This window comes from Dunckerocampus dactyliophorus, chromosome 12 (genome assembly GCF_027744805.1).
Source record: "Dunckerocampus dactyliophorus isolate RoL2022-P2 chromosome 12, RoL_Ddac_1.1, whole genome shotgun sequence".
In the NCBI taxonomy this organism is placed as follows: Eukaryota; Metazoa; Chordata; class Actinopteri; order Syngnathiformes; family Syngnathidae; genus Dunckerocampus; species Dunckerocampus dactyliophorus.
The window spans coordinates 29,023,971-29,043,361 of record NC_072830.1 but is presented as its reverse complement, the minus strand read 5'-3'; the positions used below and the strand labels follow the sequence as shown (position 1 = coordinate 29,043,361).

The 19,391-nt window shown below is 42.4% G+C and overlaps 1 protein-coding gene across 2 annotated transcripts in view; it reads right to left on the bottom strand.

Annotated features, from left to right (window-relative positions):
• Positions 1 to 19,391, bottom strand: part of LOC129191564 (calsyntenin-2-like) — a 218,305-nt gene that overhangs the window by 10,885 nt on the left and 188,029 nt on the right. For both annotated transcript variants that reach the window (XM_054795023.1, XM_054795022.1), the window contains 5 exons: positions 19,092 to 19,254; positions 12,164 to 12,330; positions 7,865 to 8,013; positions 4,035 to 4,246; positions 1,210 to 1,380 (listed from right to left, as the gene is read on the bottom strand). In XM_054795023.1, coding sequence (XP_054650998.1) covers positions 1,210 to 1,380; positions 4,035 to 4,246; positions 7,865 to 8,013; positions 12,164 to 12,330; positions 19,092 to 19,254 — 862 coding nt within the window. The remainder of the gene's footprint in view (positions 1 to 1,209; positions 1,381 to 4,034; positions 4,247 to 7,864; positions 8,014 to 12,163; positions 12,331 to 19,091; positions 19,255 to 19,391) is intronic.

Below are 19,391 nucleotides of genomic sequence, written 5' to 3'. Positions count from 1 at the left end.
AGTTAACTCATTCACTGCCACCACTAGCTAAATGAAAAAAGGAAGCCAGGTAAGATGCCATCAATTGTGAAATTGTTAGTTAGCTGAATTTGCTCACTCACTCACTCACGGCTCCATCATCCACCATCGGACGTAGCCCTCCTCATTTATCTGCCACCACTGTCTGTTCCGTGCCATCCGTGTCCAGGCTGCCCCACCATCCAATGTCAGGTCATCCCTCCATCTGCGTTTTGTCTTCCCCGTCTTCATGTGCCTACTGTAGTCTGTTGCCAATCTGTAATATGCCCAGTCCACCTATTGTCCTCTTTTCTTGCCAGATTTCCCGCCCACCTCCATTTTGCTTCTTTTATTTTTTCCTTGAGGTCTTTGACTCTTGTGAATTTCCTGATTTCCGTGCTTCTGATTTTGCGTTGTGACGTGATGTGGAGCCTTTGCCTTCCATTACCATGGTTGCTAAGGCTTGTATGCGCGCAACTCCAGAACCTTGCTACTGTATGTACTCGTGGCATAACTCGTAAGCCCACTTGTCCATAACCGCCTCTATACAAGCAACTCATCTTCACCTCCACGAGTCCTGGTGTATTCCGGGCGGTGCCAACCAAATAACTTGGGCCCGCCTTGAGGCCCAAGGGAACAGATGAAGCTCGGAGCTTGGGAGGAAAACCCTAAGAACAACCTACTCACACCACGCCTTGCCAGGTCAGAATATGGTGGAGAACCCTCATGTGTAAGGAAGACGTAAAGCCCATGACCAAAAGGGGCGCAGGCAGCCAGAATCCGGCCACTGCAGCCTGCCCAGACGTAATGTAAGATATAAATGTTTATATGATGATACACATGATGTTACACAGCAAGAAGCAACAGATCTGGTCCTTGCCTCAAATCAACTCTCCTTCCTGTTTGAGCGGACTCACGGGTGCTTGACAAAAACTCCAGTTTCACTAAAACACTCCATGGGTGTAGATGTGAGTCATGAACGAATCATTAGCCACTAAACCAGTGGTTCTCAACTGGTTCTCAACCATCACCCCTAAATGACAAGCGGTGACCCAAACTGCGAACATTTTTAAACTCAAGCTTCTCAAATAATAAATTATTATTTTTATAGGCCACAGAAACTTTAAAGGGTCATAGCTCTGCGGAACTGAACCAGAGTAGAAAACCACAAATTTGTATGCAACAAAGATTGGAGTTACCAGAGCAACTAACCATATATGGACATCCCAGATGTGGAGTTGGTGGCATCAAGGTGTTTCCCAAGCAGAACGCTGCGCTGCAGTTGGAGTGACTCCTGGTCGGGTTTTAGCTCCTCTCCCAACACCAGGATATCGCAATAGTCCAAGTTGTGAATTATCTCCTCCAGAATGCCTTGTCTTTGGGCTGCAAACACACACACACACAATTTGAAGTATCACCTGTAATTGAATGGATTGTTAAATGGTCACATTGTGTGATTCTCCCATGCTGCATGGGGCTCTCCTGAGAGAGTTCCTTGCAAACGCTGGAGAGCCATAATTCCAACACACGTTCTGCTAGTCATCGACTCCAATTACTCGCCACCACACTGCCATCAGCTGCTGCAATAACGAGTCCCCTCAGACAGCAATTCATGGCCCTCTCGGTTTGCTTCCTAAGTACTTGCATCCTGATCCAGATCTCCCCCTCAATGTCCCCTCCCAAGGATGTGAAGCACCCACACCCATTTACCAGCCTCTTAAGACGCATACAGTATTTGTGTTGTGTGTGTTTGTGTGAGCATGTGTGTAGTTGAGTGAGCAGAGCAAAAGGTGAGCGTGATGATAGGCTTGGTGTAAATGCTGTCTTTCTTTTAGGCTACAGGTCATCGAGTTATGACTGGGTTCCATTCCTAAGACAAATTTTACTGTAAGTCGGGACTCATACTGAAATTCAAACTTAAGTCGTGTACACGGGACACATGGACAGAAAATACACCATTAAAAACACTAAATACGAGAATGAAATCAAACTGTAATATGAAAAAGAGAGCATAAAAACACTAAGCTGCTTAGTTATTACTGTCACTTTCATAGGAGCAGATCCTTTAACATGCTCAAGGATAATGTAGCGACCTGGCAGTTATGTGTAGTGGTAAAGAGTTTTGTGATTTCCGATTATCTGTGAACGTGACAGTTCCTGACTGTGTGTGTGTGTGTGTGTGTGTGTGTGCACGTGTGTGGAAGCGGGAGGACGACGGCGGTGCACAGAGGTCGTATTTGTACAGCAAATGCGTGATCAGAACCAAAGGATGATGAGATGGGCTCTGTTTGGCCCAGGTTTTAACTTGTCAGTCAAGCATGTAACAGGCAAAGACAATATCTTGGATACCGGATGAGGCCACTCACCATTTGGGGGTGGGGATGTTACGCGCTGTGCGCATGCTCCCCGACCTCCAGTTTACAACCTGATCATCTCTGAATTGGCCAGCCAGGGTGGAGCCTGGATATAAAGCAGCTCCTTCTCTCCTCAGACCCATGCCAGCTGCAGCTCTGTCCCCACATCGCCCCTGTCCATTCGCTGATCTTGTTATCTTGTTGAAGCCCCAGCTTATCAGGTAAGTTAGCCTATACTTCCCCCGTTTTGTTTGGTTGCTGGGTTCAAGTCACCCGTGTGAATAAATAACACATTCAGTCTGTCGCCCATTGTGTCTGTCCTTTTATGTTACGTGTCTCTCACCCTACGACTGGCGACTGGCACCACAACAGGCACAATCACGAGTGAGTAAATAAATTGAGGACCTTAGCTGGCCTTGAGAAAAAGTATCAGACGAAGCCAGAAAAGACACTGCGTGATAGAAGGGAATGAAGCAGCAGCGCCTTGTCAGAAGTAAATGAATGACACTGAAAGCAACCAAAAGCAAAATGAATTTATTGCATGGCCTAGAAAAGCAAAAAAAGATATTTCTTAAGCCTCATGAGAGCACACAATCTGCTCATTAGGGAACTTCATCTTGTGTGTGTCCCCCACACGTTGTCTCTCCTTCACTCTTTCTTTCTGTAGCTTCCAGCTAATCACTTCTCCCAGCTGCCATCTCCATTTCACCAGCGGAAAGAACTCCTCCAACTCGGAAAGCACTGCTCTTTTCTGCTCTGCTTCCTTTGCTGCATTATGCACAATGGAGGGCTCAAACCTCCCTCGCTCTAATCTCCACCTAATTAGCTGCGGGCCCAAGCAGAGGCGGGATATTCCTGCCAAGGTGGTCAGGCACAAGACGATTTAAATACTCATTTGTCAGTGGTTTAGTTGACTGACACTGAGGATTCTGGTGTGTTCAGGTCTCAAGCTGCATGGCCATCAGTACACAATTAGTACGTGAGAGGGCTGTGCTGGAGGTGGAGGACAGACCTGTGCACCCAAAGGAGAACCCTGTGAAGCGCCACTGCAGAAAATTGACTCTACATAATGGCTATGTAAGCGTATTTGTATGGAAAAGACTTCGGCTTAAACTGCATTTTACTTCTGAGGAGAAGAGGGCTCTTGTCCGCAGTTGTATAAAAAAAAGTGTTACAGTACACAAACAAAAAGTCAGGGATAAACGCTGCTTGTGCTGCGCTTATGTCACAACAGGCGCAATAATCCCTAATAAAACACAGGCTACTGTTGCTATAGCAACCCATGGCAAGCTAAAACTCAACTCTGAACCCCGGTCATCACTTCCTGTCCGTCCGCCACTCAGTTTCCCTAGGGAACACATTTATAGCAACACACTCAAGCACAGGTCTTAGGTGACTATAGGGGTGTTATTTCATAGTTTTTCATAATAATGTTAAAAACCGTATTCAGAAGGCTGTAAACTGATTTTCTATGCTCTAACTACAAAAAATATTTGATTTATAAATAAAGAATCTTACTTTGTGGAAATTCTCTTATCAATTCTCTTATCACCAATTAACAGTGATAAATGAAGGATTACTGTATAACTGATCCATACATACAGTACGTACAGTATGGCCATACTTTCAAGCAGCTTGTGCTAGTGTACCAACCAGGTGACATTTGAGGTTACTGTGTCTTACCTGTGTGTTGTGCAGCAGCGTCTACTCTGGTGACTGTGCTGATGATGTGGAGCTCCTGGAATAGTGCAACACCGACAGGACCCCTGAGGTCAGACGCAGGTAGACTCTGTCTTTTCAGCCCAGTGATGGTTATTCTGGGCTCACTGGGCTGCAGCACCATCACGACTGCCTCGATGTCAGGGATGGTGATGCAGGTATCCTCACCAAAACACCTGCAGACAAAGAAAACACTGCACTAGTGGAAACTAATTACAGCTTTTAAGAGTAATCGGTTTTATTCAGTTGTTTCAGCCCTTTCTGTAGCCATCACACATAACCATGTCAACCTTCGACATATGATTTTCGCAACAGTCAGGGCAATTTCCTATTATCATGAAGAGTTTTTAAAAAGTTGTATTGCAGAAATACATGCTCAGCACAAACTGTTAAGCATTTCAGCAGGTAGCAAAGCTTTTCAAGTCCAGCAGTAGCTCTTATACACATAACAACCCCGCCACCAACTACAGTTGGCCCAAGTTGGACCCGAGTGTGCAGTTATTCAGGGTGTAAATACTTTCTCCAGTGGTCAAGCAGGAGACTCGTAAAACAGCTGTGTGCCTGCTGTGTTTTCATTAGCACATTGCTGCAGGCCAGGGTGTGGATCGCATCATCGTGTTTAAATGAGGAGCATGCATTGATAACCTTAACAGCTCCCAAGACAGTCACACAGCGACAGCAGACAGTAAATCGCTCAAATTACTCTTAAAGGGTCAACTAGAATAAAAAAATGGGTGCAGACCGATGTACCTAAAAGTATGTTTCTTTTACAACAGAAGTGTACCTGGAATGATGATGATGTGATGGAAACACAACTTCACGTTCAGTGTTCAGAATGTGAAAATAATCCCTCAAAGTTGGCCTGACAATTGAATGGAAATGTAATGCTTGTCTCTAAATCCTCCACAGTCAGTCGTCTGAAGCTCTTCATTTGAAACCAAAACAAGCTTGAGGGGATCATGTAATCTCCTTTTCCCTTTCTTGAGGCAACGGCTCAGTCTCTCCGTGTGTGTGTGAGTGTCTTTGTGCTGTTTGGGCATAAAGCCATGGTTGCATTGGATGCTGCGTGGGCCCACAGAGCTGAAACATAAACCTGGAGGTTGTCCAACTTAATTATAAAGAAATATGACAAGGGAGCTTGAAAGGACAGCTGCAAAGATTAGGCCTGGTTACTTGACTCTGCAGTTATTAAGAATCTGGTCAAACAAATATAATAAGTGCTGCTGCAGTATGTATTATTTACTTGTGTAGAATTATGCTGTTTGAGGGAAGGGCAGCTGGTGATGTGATGGTGGAAAGCGCTCACAGTAGAAGCTTGCTCGAAAAAGTAACACACTGGTAAAAGCTGAGGTGGTTCAATTTAAGGCAGGGGTGTCAAAGGCTACGTTCACACTGCTGGTCAATTTCAATTTTTTTGCTCATATGTGACTTGTATCTGATTTTTTCATGTCAGTGTGAACAGTAAAATTCAGATTTGTTCAAATGCAAACCAGGCCTCTTTCAAATGTAGATATAAATGTAATATGTATCCGATGCTACTGCAGTCTGAATGCATCCATCCATCCATCAATCCATCCATCCATCCATCCATCCATCCATCCATCCGTCCATCCATCCATCCATCCATCGATCCATCCATCCATCCATCCATCCATCCAGCTTCTTCCGCTTATCCAAGGTCGGGCCACGGGGGCAGCAGCCCAGACTTCCTTCTCCCCAGCGACTTTGTCCAGCTCCTGTTCCTGTTGTTCCCAGTCTCTCCAACGTGCCCTGCGTTTTCCCCAAGGCCTAATGGTCAGACGTGCCCTGAACACCTCACCAGAGAGGCGTCTGGGAGGCATCCTGACCAGATACCCGAACCACCTCATCTGGCTCCTCTCAATGGGGACGGGCAGTGGTTCGACTCCGCGCTTCTCCCGGATGACAGTGCTTCTCACCTTATCTCTAAGGGAGAGCCCAGCCACCCTACGAAGAAAACTAATTTCGGCTGCTTGTACCCGCGATCTTGTCCTTTCGATCACTACCCAAAGCTCATGAGCATAGGTGAGGGTAGGAACGTAGATTGACCAGTAAATTGAGAGCTTTGCCTTTCGGATTAGCTCCTTCTTCACCACAACGGACCGATGCAGAGTCCGCATCACTGCAGACGCCGCACGCATCCGCCTATCGATCTCGCATTCCATCCTTCCCTCATTCGTGAACAAGACCTCGAAACTCCTCCACTTGGGGCAGGATCTCATCCTCGACCCGGAGATGGCACTCTCCCTTTTCCGAGCGAGTTGCAGCAAGTGTCCCAAAAACTGCCAGTCAAAATTCTTGCCTTCTTTCTTCTTAATCTCTTACGCAAAATCATTTGGTTGAGAATTGGTTGAAAAAAGGTTGACTCCAGTTGCACAAAGTCCTTGAAATTGCCACGAATGTGGATTGAGACCACGAAGAGCCATGTTTACTTTTGCAAATGTTTACTTTTCAAACGCAATTATTAGATTATCACAGTGACGTGATATATTATATTATATTATGTGCGCATGTGCGTCATTTTCTGGACGCATTACGTTCAGATTATAAAACAAAAAATTGTGTAAATTTAGAAAAATTCCATCCTACAGAGCTGAATCTATATACAGTAATGCACCAGTTAGCTGTGGTTGCTTTTTCAGGCTTGGACAAAATGAGCACGACAGAATGTGTTTTTATGTGGACAGACATTGTTTTTTAAAACTCCACTCGTGGGTAGATCTGTGTTTGCGTTCAATCGTTCCTGCTGAAAAGCTGTACTTTCCGCACGTCTGTGAAGCCATAAATGCAGTATGTCCTGCCTGGTGACTGGAAGACAAGGATGTTTGTTTCAATAAAGTGATTGCTTATCCACCCCCCATAGTATTTTATATCCACACAAAAATATCACAATTCAGAACATTTGTAACTTCAGTTCATAAGTGGGGAGACGAAGGCAATTTCCATGAGTCTTCTGCAGAATCCATAGGCGTCTGCAGCATGCTTCATTGTAGTTACAATTATCACTTTTGACTGTGTTAGCATGCCTCTTGAATGTGTTATAATGTACAGACAAGGTGTAATCGTTAAAGCGGCGTCGTTTCTAGTTGTGTACAATTAAATTTGCGACTTTCGGTTGTGGTAACTCTGGCACCCTTAGAAACCATGGCAGTGTAATTAGTGCAACACTGTGGCCTCTTAAAACGATGGCAGGCTGTAGGTGGAGCTGCAACAGGAAAAAGTGGTTGCGCTGAAGCCAGCAAAAGCCAGCCAGCATAGCGGTTACATGCTGATTTTCAAATGGATGAAATTGCACTCTGGCGGCTCAGAGCAGGGAATTTGACATATGATTTAAAAATGGGCAGTGGTTAAATAACTGAATAACGGTGCTCAAGACAAATTGGAAGAAATGTGGTTATTTCACCTGCAATGGTAGACCACATAATATGAATGATTAAATCTGAAACTTTTCTGGTACAAAGACTCGGTGTGCGTGCTCCCTCGAGATGAATCTGTTTCATCTCCTGCAGTACTCATGTCCACACACACGCATGCACACAGTGAGTCTGTTTTTGTGAGGTTGAAGGAAAAAAGAAAAGGAGGGGAGGGGTTTGAGATCATTGTGACAAATGGGAGTTCTCACAAAGTCAACGATATTCGGTATTAGTGTTTTCTTAATGCTCAACAGAGGTGATGACGTGTTCACATGCAAACAAAACTACCAATACAGTGGAGGCAAAGTTGACTGGCCGGGGAAAGGCTTCAAAAAGTCAGGAAGAAAAAGTATTTGCACGTACTGGACAGCAGTAGAGATGCGAAGATGTCGTACACCTGCAGTGGGGAACTGGCGCGAGTTTATGTAGGAGACTCTCCTCAGAGCGGTGTTCATGTTTTCTAAATCCTCTCCCTCCATCACCAGAATGGACTGAGCTGGGTTAAAGTGAAACTAAGAACAAACACAAGCGATTAATTGGGAAATTATTGAAACAACAATTAAAAGAGCAATATGAAGAGTAATGCATAGCATCCATGTAGTGCTTCTATTTAAAACAAACTGCAAGCATGCCACCATAAGGAGATAATGGTCAACTATTGACATTTGAAGCTTAACATGCACAATATTTGTATTTCCATTCAATTCTGCAGCCAAAGTGAACATTCCAGACTCGGGGTGTCTTAGAATAGTCGACTATGCAACGATTCGATTCAGAACAGTCCGATTGGACGAGCAATCTTGCTGTCAAATCATATAAAAATGTCATGTGATGAAGATTTTAACCATTATGACTACATGGGGGTGCCCACAGCTGCTGCTGAGCACACATTTTTTTCAAAGAATGTCTTTGTTTTTGTTATAAATAGCCCATCCCATTTTGATTAAAAAACAAACTAAATTGTGTTAATAAATAATAAAAAATGACGTGTGTGTTTAACAGAAGACCTATACTTACCACACATGAATAAAAATCCCCCACTTCAGTGGCGCGATCCAGAGGAGCTGAGGTGAGCACTAACTTTCAATGCTAGGAAGACCGTCAACATCGACTGACGTATTGGCTCATAATGGCTACTAAAAAATCCCCCAAAGTGTGAAAGTATTTTGGAAAGGTTAAAGATGATTAAAGATGTCAGCAGCTTCTTACATATGACACGACAACAACCTACAGCGTATCATTTAAAGCAGGTAAGGCTGTTACGCCAACTTCATTTTATATCCCAACAGTGAATCTGAATGCGAGAAATGAGGCTGCTAACTGAGATTTCTGACAAGTTGTTTTTGTTAAAGTCATGTTGTTACTATTCTATGTGCACTTTTCTGATGTGTGCCGACAATGACCGTGTTTGGGTTTCCTTTGTCTGCTTTCTCTGTCACTAAATAAATGAAGGTACTGTTGTTGCACACCTACAATGCTTATTTGTTTATCTGAGTGTTTCAGCCTGTGGAAAACGCCGGAAATGAGATCTGTTTATTTGACGAGCTGTGCTCTTAAAAACAACAAAAAAGCCAACTACAACAACAGTCGATTATGGACAAAATCTAACAAATCGGATTCGACTGTGGAAATCCTTAGTCGAAGACGGGCCTACTCCAGACAAGCTCCTGCATGAAACTACTTTCTTAAGATTTTTTCATCATGTACAGACCAAACCAAATGGGTCAGAAATAGTTTCCAGCAAAAAACTGTGTAAATCTCTCATGGACTAACATTAAAGAACACTGGTGTTACGTTTCATGTTTGCCCTTCCTTGACTTCTCCGCCTCTTTGTATTGTCTCGTTTTCAGAGGTCCCCGCTTTTGCTGGAGGCGTTGCTCGGAGGATGCGCTCGCTTGGAATTCTGCTTCTACTTGTACTTGCACTTGTACTTGTACTTGTACTTGTACTTGTACTTGTACTTGTACGTCTATGGCATGGCTGGGTGGTAGGGCGGTCGTCTCCCAACCTGAAGGTTGCAGGTTCGATCCGTTGTCCTCCCATGATCATGTCGAAGTATCCTTGGGCAAGATACTGAACCCCCAGATGCTCCTGATGCTACGTCATCAGGAGGTAAAAGTGTCAAAGTGCTTTGAGTGCCTCAGAGGTGGAAAAGTGCTCTAAAAGTCAAAGACCATTTACCATTTTCATTTTGAACATTTAAGAGTCGCACCTTCTACTGTAGTAACATGCCCAGTTGTTTCCCTGCCATCCAGCCTGGCCATCTGCTTTTGTTTTCTAACAGTAAATTTTCGTGGTGCCTTTTGCCAGCTCAAGACAAAGCTCCGCCGATGCCTGCTGCTCCCTCTTTGTTGGTTTTGCTGTACTTTGTGTGACTCTCATTAAAGAGAGTATAACTGTTTTTCAGTCTTACGCCTCTGCATCTGGGGTCCAGACCTCCACAGCATGTAACAATTGGTTGGAAATTGCAACTGATGGAGCACTGACCTCAGCCACCCCAATAATCCATGGTTGTGTTTGATGGATGTTATTCAGGATACCTTGTTTACAATGGAAATTTGATGAACATATGTTGAAAATTCAAGAAATTGTTGCCCCATTCAAAATCGACATATGATTGACTTGCAACCTGGTCCAAGGTACAGTCTGCCTCTTAGTCATCTGGGTTAGAGTCCATCCCCTGCCCACTTACCACGCCGGAACATAATAAGTAGGCTGGACTATTGTTGAATTTGTTTCTGGCTTTGATATAAGGCTTTAGTTGTGGAGATTTTTGAAAATGGGCTGAAAATTGCACTCAATAGAGTGCAGACATGGAACATACAAAAAAACACTTTGACCTCAAAGGCATCGGGAACATTTCTAAAATTAGTGAAAATGACACACAAATGTTTGAGGTTTGAAATATTAACTGGCACAAAGCTGAACTCTGCAAGCCACCTTGGCCTTGTGTTTAGTTGAACATTTGAGGAAGATGGAGGAATGATATGTTTAATATCACAGTGACGGGATGGACATACACTACCGGTCAAACCTTTTAGAACACCCCAATTTGTCCAGTTATTGATTGAAATTCATGTCATTCAAGTCCAATTAATAGGTTGAAATGATACAAAGGTAAGTGGCAGACGTTAAAAAAAAAGTTAGGTTACCCAAAACTGAAAAATAATGTGAATTTCAGAATTATACAAAAAGCCTGTTTCAGGGACTACAAAATGGGTCAACAATTTAAAGATGTTCTGCAGAATTGAAGGTTGATCAAGTGTTGGCAGTTGATGCAACTAATTCCTACAGGTGCTCTGGAGTACTTACCACAACGCGGTACTGTACCCTCGTGAACATCAGTTGAACAGCATTGTACTGGAGAAAGTAATTTGTTGCTACAAAAATGGCAACAAAAAACTGACAGACCATCTTAACACTTAAAATGTAGGTTTTTCCTCCAGAGGAATTGGGGTGTTGTAAAACTCTTGACTGGCAGTGTATGTACTTTGTAATTTGAGGGTTGACACACGCACACACACACACACACACACATATATACACTGTATATATATACTGTATGTATGTATATAACCCACACAAAACAGTATGCCAACCCTCACTCAAATAGACAATATGAGAGTATATATATATATATATATATATATATATATATATATATATATATATATATATATATATATATAGGTTCTCCTTCATGAACAATTTGATTATAGTTATTTGTGGTCATTCTCAAAAAGATTTTCTGGCCTGATGATTTCTGGCTTTTAGCAGCACCACGAGGTTCCTGACACTCCTTACCCCTGTTATTTATCCATGACACCTTTACTTTCTAACCGTTTCTTCTTGTCTACTTCTGTGGCTGCACTTTGATTTCTATCTCCATCCTCCTCAAGTTGCCCCTTTACCCTGTTATTTACTTCTCATTGAGCTGTACCGGCCCTCCGCAAAACTAGGCAGATGCCCTTAAGTCCCACAAAATTATGGGAGACTGCAGCTAACAAAATACAAGTACCTCTCAAAGACATACTTTACTGCATTTAAGCGACTTTCATCCTTGGCTAAGCTTGCATCTTCTTATGGGAAGAACTTTAGTTTCCCACTCAGTAACACGGACAGTGTTGTACTCCACTTGGCTGGTTTCTGTGCAGCCAGCGTGGGTTCGGTTCCCACTTCGTGATTGTGTGAATGTGAGTGTTAATGGTCATCCGCCTCGAAATGTGCCATGTGATTGACTGGCAACGAGTCCAGGTTGTTTGTTGTATTGTAATTGAGGGTGTTGCTCACAATTGCCGGTTCATCCCAAAGGCGTGCGATGGGGTTGAGGTCAGTGCTCTGATTCAGTCACTCAAACTGTTCTATCCAGTACACCAAACTCATCCAACGTCTGCTCTGGGGAACAGGCATGCTGGTATTCCAAAATGGTAGCACAGAATTGTATGAAATGTCTCAGTAAAATGAGGAATTAATATTCTGGAGGAGTGAGGGGGTTGAGCCTAACTGCTGATTGATTGATTTAACTGATAAAAGGTGTGTCCTAAGACTTTCCTTTGTCAGGTGTTAAACCTGAATTAACCTGGTATTCTAAAATAAGACAGAATTATCATGCTAGGACAAAGTCTATTCTGACATATCCTGTGTGACTTTCTGCCTGCGTACCTTGATGCTCTTATCCAGGCTCTCGAGGGAGTTGATGTCCAGTCCTTCTTTGCAAGCCTGCAGACAGGAAATGACTTTCTGACTCTCAATCTTTCCCGGTCGAATGGTCAGTCCAGATAGGCTGCCCCGGAAATACTGAGTAAATCGGGGTTTGGTCACCTCGCCACCTAAACAAGAACACAAGATTACACACAACCGTAAAGCGAATATGAAACTGTCATAGTAATGCATACAGTTGTGGAAAAAATACACCCCATGAAAACATTTATCTTGGACATGGACATTTGATCTTCATTTGAGTAATATTGAGATATTAACGTAATATAAGTAAATAAATACTGTTGGAGAAAATTATTTAAAAAACATTTAAAGGAATTTAATAAAAAAGCAAATTCTTGTGAGAAAAAAAAGAAGAAACCCAACATTTGGTACTACTTGAAATGTATCATGGGCAAAGAACTAGAACGTTCCATGGCAATCGTAAGAGGAGTCTCTATTGTATTTAAACCTCAGAGATTTTGTTTGGTTTGCTCTTCATCATTGAAGTGTGCGGTATCACCATGGTGAGAGCCAAAAAGCTCTCTGAGGACTTCAGGGAGACATTGGTCTTTCCATGTGATCGACTGGTGTTGGTTTATTGGTTTATAGAGAGGTTCCAGTTGGAGGTTGGACTACGCCAAGGATCGGCCCTGAGCCGCTTCTTGTTAGCTATGGTGAAGGACAGAGACATGAGGTCAGACAGGAGGCGCCAAGGAAAATGGTGGTTGCAGATGACATTGCGATCTGCAGTGAGAGCAGAGAGCAGTTGGAAGAAAATCGGGAAAATGAAACTGGTGTCGCAGTCAATTGGCAGGCAACACGGTTCCACCCCGGCCTCAAACTCAATCCAGAGTTTGCTAGAGTGGAAAAGGTGTATGTGTCACCTCTCCCTTCCTTGTATGCTGCTCTACACTTACCTGTGCCTTTTACTTAATTTACATACGTCAGTGCACTTCGATAGCACACTCCATTATTGAAACGTTATGGCTTATTTAGAGTTTGTCTGTTTTTTTCTGTTATGAAAAGTAGCGGCTATCATTAAAAACTGGCAGGAAGAAGGATCCCATCAGTTATATGAAATAATTATGTTTTGTGCCTGTGCCCTGTCATAATAATTACCCACCCACCCTACTTAAAAAAAGGTGGAGGTAAAGTCAAAATATTTGAAGTGTGTCCGTTAAATCCTGGAAGTAGGAGCCAGGCAAGATCGGTTCATAAAGTAGTTGCTGGCAGGTCAGAAATAGAAAGTGAATGGAAGCTAGGTCACTAGTTTGTATGCAACAAAGCCTGGCATGCATAGAGGAGTAAACTGTCTGCGAGCATTATAGAGCGATCCCCCTCTCATTTGCCCACACCAGCAATGGCTTCTCTCTCAGATTGTAAATCAACCATCTGAGTTTGAGCTCTCTTCCTGATGAGATTATTCATGTGAGTGCTGACCTTGAAGTCAAACTTCTAGAAGGCCATCATTGAATATTTAAGGAGTTGGATATTAGCAAAAGCACACTTTAATTGCAGAACGCTAACCTACACAGATTGCCAAGTAGCAGAGCAAATCGACAATCAATCTCGTTTGCTGCGTTCTGTCGCTGCTGAAGGACAATTTTGAGCCTTACAGATACAGACAGCAGGGTGGGAACTGAAGAAGTAATGGTCTCCTACAATTGAAGTTTGGGGGAACCCTTAGCCTCATTTCAGCATTCCTTGCTGCACTTTATCAGACATTGTCCATTTTGACCCAGTTAACCCTAATTCCCAGTAGGGAGTGAGGCTCGTGTCTCATTGCTCAGAATGATGTATCAGTGGGCTCAAAAGCTCAGTCTGTGCAGGTGGAGACACAGCTGACCACCGCTGGAAACAATATATCATACTCTTACTTTGGGAAAATACTGAAGCAATATTTAAAACAAAATGCTGACCCATCTATTCATTGAGGAATGTTTGCCCTGAACCTTTACATAAATCAACAGGTGACCACGATGAACAACCAATGGCTTCACCTTGTGGAGATCACTTATTGATAAACAGTACTTCAACTTGAGACAATTGTTTCACAATTGTTTAGGGTCATGGGGCCACATATTGAAAATCAAAGGATGCAAGGGCCACACTGATATTTTGTATACCAGCACATGTAGATATGCTAAGAAGTTAAATATATTTCAAGAAGAACCTGCACTCTTTACTTCTTTTTTCCCATTTTTTGTCCCTCGTTTATCACGGTTAACTGGTTCCAGACCCAACTGCGATAAGTGAATTTCCACAAAGTAGGAGACAGTATTAATAAATGGAATATTTTCATAGTTAGAGCATAAAAAATCTCTTTATGGCTTTCTAGATACGTTTTTTTTTACCATTTTTAGAGCTCTGTATGGATAACATTACTGACACCTAATGACCAGGATACTACATATGACTTGTCTTTCAATGTTTTTTGACTAATAATAGGCCGTAGTCAACCACAAAACAGCGATCATTTATTAATAGTAACAAAAAGGGGATACAGTGAGGGAGCGATGTTCGAATTGCAAAGTGGTGAGGCACAACTGTATTTCAACTTTCTTCTTCATTAATCGTACATTTTGTTGTTGCCATTATGACTTTATTCTCATAACGTTTTTCCAAAGCCAAATTTTCCAAAAATGACAACTTTATTCATTGTTTTGCTTGTTTGTCAAAATATTACTAAAAACTATTACTAAAAAGTTCTTACTAAAAAAAGAACAGTTTTTCTTCAGTTTTTCAACAAAAACCAAGTATGATTGTTATTATATACTAAATTGAATTGAATGTCTTGGCTGACTGGAATACGACAAGTTAGCACACCCACTTAATTAAACAATTCTGATTCCTAGCTTAATACAGGACTACTGTCATATTTTAATATGTGTAGTCTCAAATATTATGTTCATAATTCACTTCCAAGTTGAGCATCTCAACTCAGCCTGTAATTATTCTTTTTATAAAAATATTATGTTGTGTATCCACTATTTTAGGTCAGACAGCGCTTTCTCTCTAGAGCAAGCGCTATCATAAAACAACTGCACAAGTTCTCCTTTCAGATTGCAGTCCAGCTCTTTTTGCCCGCTTTGTGCTCCTTTTGAGAGCCCAGTTATTCATTTACTGCCTCTTCCCGCCCTCTCTTAAGATAACGATCCACTCCGTTGCTCCTCGACAGATGCTATCAATGTAGGCCACAGACAGAAGAACCATTAATGGTCCCAGAGATTGCGAGCATTCGTGAGCTGCTGTGGAACTGGAATGATACAAGTGAAAGTCCTACTTTACAGGGACTGTTATTTTGCAATGCTCTTTGCATCATTTATGTGCTCACTGAACTTTATGCTCAATTCATTTATGTCTTTTTCAGAAGACTGACACCTGACAGTGGAGAGGCTTGGGTGCGCTACAAATGGGATCATTGCTTCAGAGTACTCATGGGAAGGACACCTCCGCAGTGGGATTTATTGAAGCTGCGAGTAACCATTAACACTTGCTCCAGCCTGTCTGCTTGTTACTGTACAGATGCAGTCAGCTATGCAGTGTGTGAATACAAATGATGATAAAAGGTGAGGTGAGGTACTCTGTATGCATGTTGTGTGTTACCCAAAGATGAGCACACACATCCAGTTTACAGGCCACATTCACAACACACCTGCAAAGCAAGTGTGCACTGCAATGATATCTTTCCTTTAGAAGACTCAGGGGCCAAAAGCTTAGCCACAAAGTCCTCTTTCTCTGTTGCATCGTACATCGTATTTTGTACAATACTCATACAGGGAGCCCAGTAAGCCGGGCTCTGTGCTGAATGCTATTCATTTCCATCAGCTGAAAAAAATAATGTATTCAGGCCATTATTTTACATATACAGTCATGCAAAACTGATTAATGCATGTTCTCAGCTCTTAATGACTGGCTGCTATAGATTTAATTAGCAGCCTACTGAAAGGATACAGTCTTGTTCCACTGCGCTCAAAGTTTGATTGTATAAATATGAAGGATGTGATCATTCCCGATTACACTTGCTGTGGTCATGAGATCATCTATTTACATCAAGCAATGCTGACTGGCCAGTTAAAGGTTATGAGCCTTGAAAATACACCATGGAAATTAATTAAAATGTCACTGCCGTATGCAACAACTTTGTTTTGAACAGACTCATAAAATTTCTTCAAGGTTGGCAGCACAGCCGGCTGGCCCATTAGGCAGTATTGGCAGATGCTAAGGGCGCCGTGGCCTCCAGGGCGCCCCAAATATCAGGAAAGAATGCACCTTCAATATAGTTATATTAAAACTAGCAATTACTCTTAACCCTTAAAATGGAAAAGCTCACATTGAAATGTAAAGCAATTAATATTGAATTAATTAACACTTAACATCTGTCATAACGTCTCATCATTCTTGTACATAGTTTAGCATGTAGTTGTATTTAGGTACTGTATATACAATACCGGTCAAAAGTTTTACAACACTGCAATTTTTCTGGAGGTAAACAATACATTTTTAAGTGTTAAGATGGTCTATCTCTCTTCCATTGATAATTCCCTTTTTTCTTGCCATTTTTAGCAACAAATGACTTTCACCAGTACAGTGCTTTTCAATTGATGTTCACGAGTGTATAGTCCCACAGTGTGTTCGCCATTGGCTGACGACCGGTCCAGAGTGTACCCGGCCTCTCGCCCGAAGTCAGCTGGCTTCAGCTGGCTCCAGCATACCTGCGACCCTCGTGAGGATAAGCGGCATAGAAGATGGATTTTAGTTCTTAGTTATTTTTTGTATTTATAATTGATTACTATTATATATTATTTTGTGGTAAGGATATTTATAATATGCTACTCACAAGAAGTTAGGAATACTTCAGATACATTTCATATATTTCTGATTTGTTAATCATGTAAATTTGGTGACACGTTAGGTGTATGGGTGTGCCATATAAAACCTTGCCTCGGGTGTCACTTTGGTTAGGGCCGGCTCAGGTTGGTAAGTGTGGGTGGAAATGGACAAAAAATGCATCAGACGCACCAACATCAACATCTTCACTTTCTGATGGTGTAATAGCCATGTGTCCTAATACTTTTGTCCATGTGGTATATCTATATGCACTGCATTTTATTTGTTATTTTTGCTAATAATGGACAAAGAGTTAGTTAGTACAGAACGAGCTTATCCCTTTGACTGCCATCAGCGAACACACAGTGCTTTAAAATGGCAATCTGTACAGGGTAATACCTTTCGCTTAAGATTTCAGCATTGCTTTACAACTTCTTACTGAGGCTTAACCCTGAGCTAGTAGAGCAGAAAATGTCTCTTTCTATTCAAGGGCCTTTTAATCCTTCTGACGGCTTTCAGTGTTCAATCAAATAAATGGGACCAGAGGAGGAAGAGGAGGGTCAATGCCACAGATGAAAGTAACACAGGAATGACCTGCTGCTGCACAAAACACATCTTGACTCTTGGTAAAGCATCACCGAGTGGCCTCGTTTGACCTATCACAGCAACAGGACTCAATGAAAACATGCCCTTTCTCCTACCCGAGTGCTATTAGAGTTTAATTGTCTGACTTGATTCTGATGGGTTCAATCATTTGTCAAAGACATACTAAGTGTCCTCTCTAATTGCATTATTCTTGCAAGGTCAAAGAACAAGTTCCATACTCAATGGCTCCCTTAGTAATGATGCTTCAGGAAATATTACTCATGTCTTTGTGCTCTCATATGAAAGAGGTATTTAAGCAGCGTGCTGCCACAAGCATCCAATTTTACTGTGGCTCATTTTAGTGTTTGATGAACATTTGGCGTTTGGATCTATTGCTGCACATTTACTCAGCGATACGACTGACATGACTGAACGTCTCAGTAGAAATGAGCAATATTGTAAAGAGCCTTGACTTTTAAAGCCATTGTCGAAGACACAAAATATGAAACGTAATCTCGCAGATAAAGGTGGTCAAGTGCTAAAGAAGTCAAGCTAATAAAAGTGTATTGAGATAAACAATGATTTCCAAGTACAAGTACTGCTCACAACGCTGATCAGTAATGTCAGCAGGAGGTAATGAATAACCCGGGTTATTTATGAAATTACTGTCACTGTTTTCCGTAGGATTCTTCCTTCCGTTACTTCCCACGTTTGCCCGTGTTCTGCACTTTGTCTTGCTCTTGCCTTCTCCTTTTTGTGTTTTTTCTGTTTTCGGCCCACGCTCCGGCAGGAGGTGGGGTAACAGGGTGCCCCAGCTGCTGATTGGCTGTCTGGCTACTTAAAACCAATTATTTACAGCAGGGAGACGCTGAGGACACTCACTTTTTGGACATTTAATAGTTGTTGCATCTTCTAGTAGTATGCCCAGTTGTTTCCTCGCCATCCAGCTTGGCCCTTTTCTTTGTTGTATCACAGTAAGCTTTTCATCGTGCCTTTTTTCAGTTGAGTTGTCACGCACCATCACCTGTGGTTTCTGCTCCCTCCTTTGTCTGCTTTGTTGTACTTTGTGTGACTCTTCTCTCTTCTATTGAAGAGAGTGTAACTGATTTTCCACCTCATGCCTCCGCATCTGGGTTGAGACCTACACAGCACATAATGTAATACCGTCAAGGGATTTATTCATCTCCAAAGTGATTTCTTATGTCGGGTTCAGTTGGTTTTCTTTAATGTATGAGAAGCCGATTTCTGCTCCATCTGTAAAGGAAGCCTAACCCTAACCCTAACCCTAACCTTAACCCCCTAACCCTAACTTTAACCCCCTAACCCTAATCCTAACCCTAACACTAACCCTTACTCTAACCCTAACCCTAACCCTAACCCCAACCCTAACCCCTAACGCTAACCCCCTAACCCTAAACCTTGGCTTCCTTCCTACAAGAGACCGTCCAAATCAAGCTGAAGCGGTTATGATTACCTTGCCAGCAGGCCCCGACTGTCAGCTGCACGTCAATCTGTGACGGGTGAATCGGCCAGTCGTCAGTCACCAGGTAGGGGTCATACGTCACTCCGTCCACATAGAGTGTCACCGCCGGAAACTCCACGTTGATGACATAGTAATGCCACTCCTTGTCACAGATCTAGCAGAGAGAAAATGCATTGATAAGTTGTACTAAAAACTGTAGATCTTGGAAGACGTTTTCCCTCTCATCTGAGCAGGCTTCATCAGTTCATGCTAATGACTAGATAGGACAGCTCTAGTCTGAGGAGATGATGC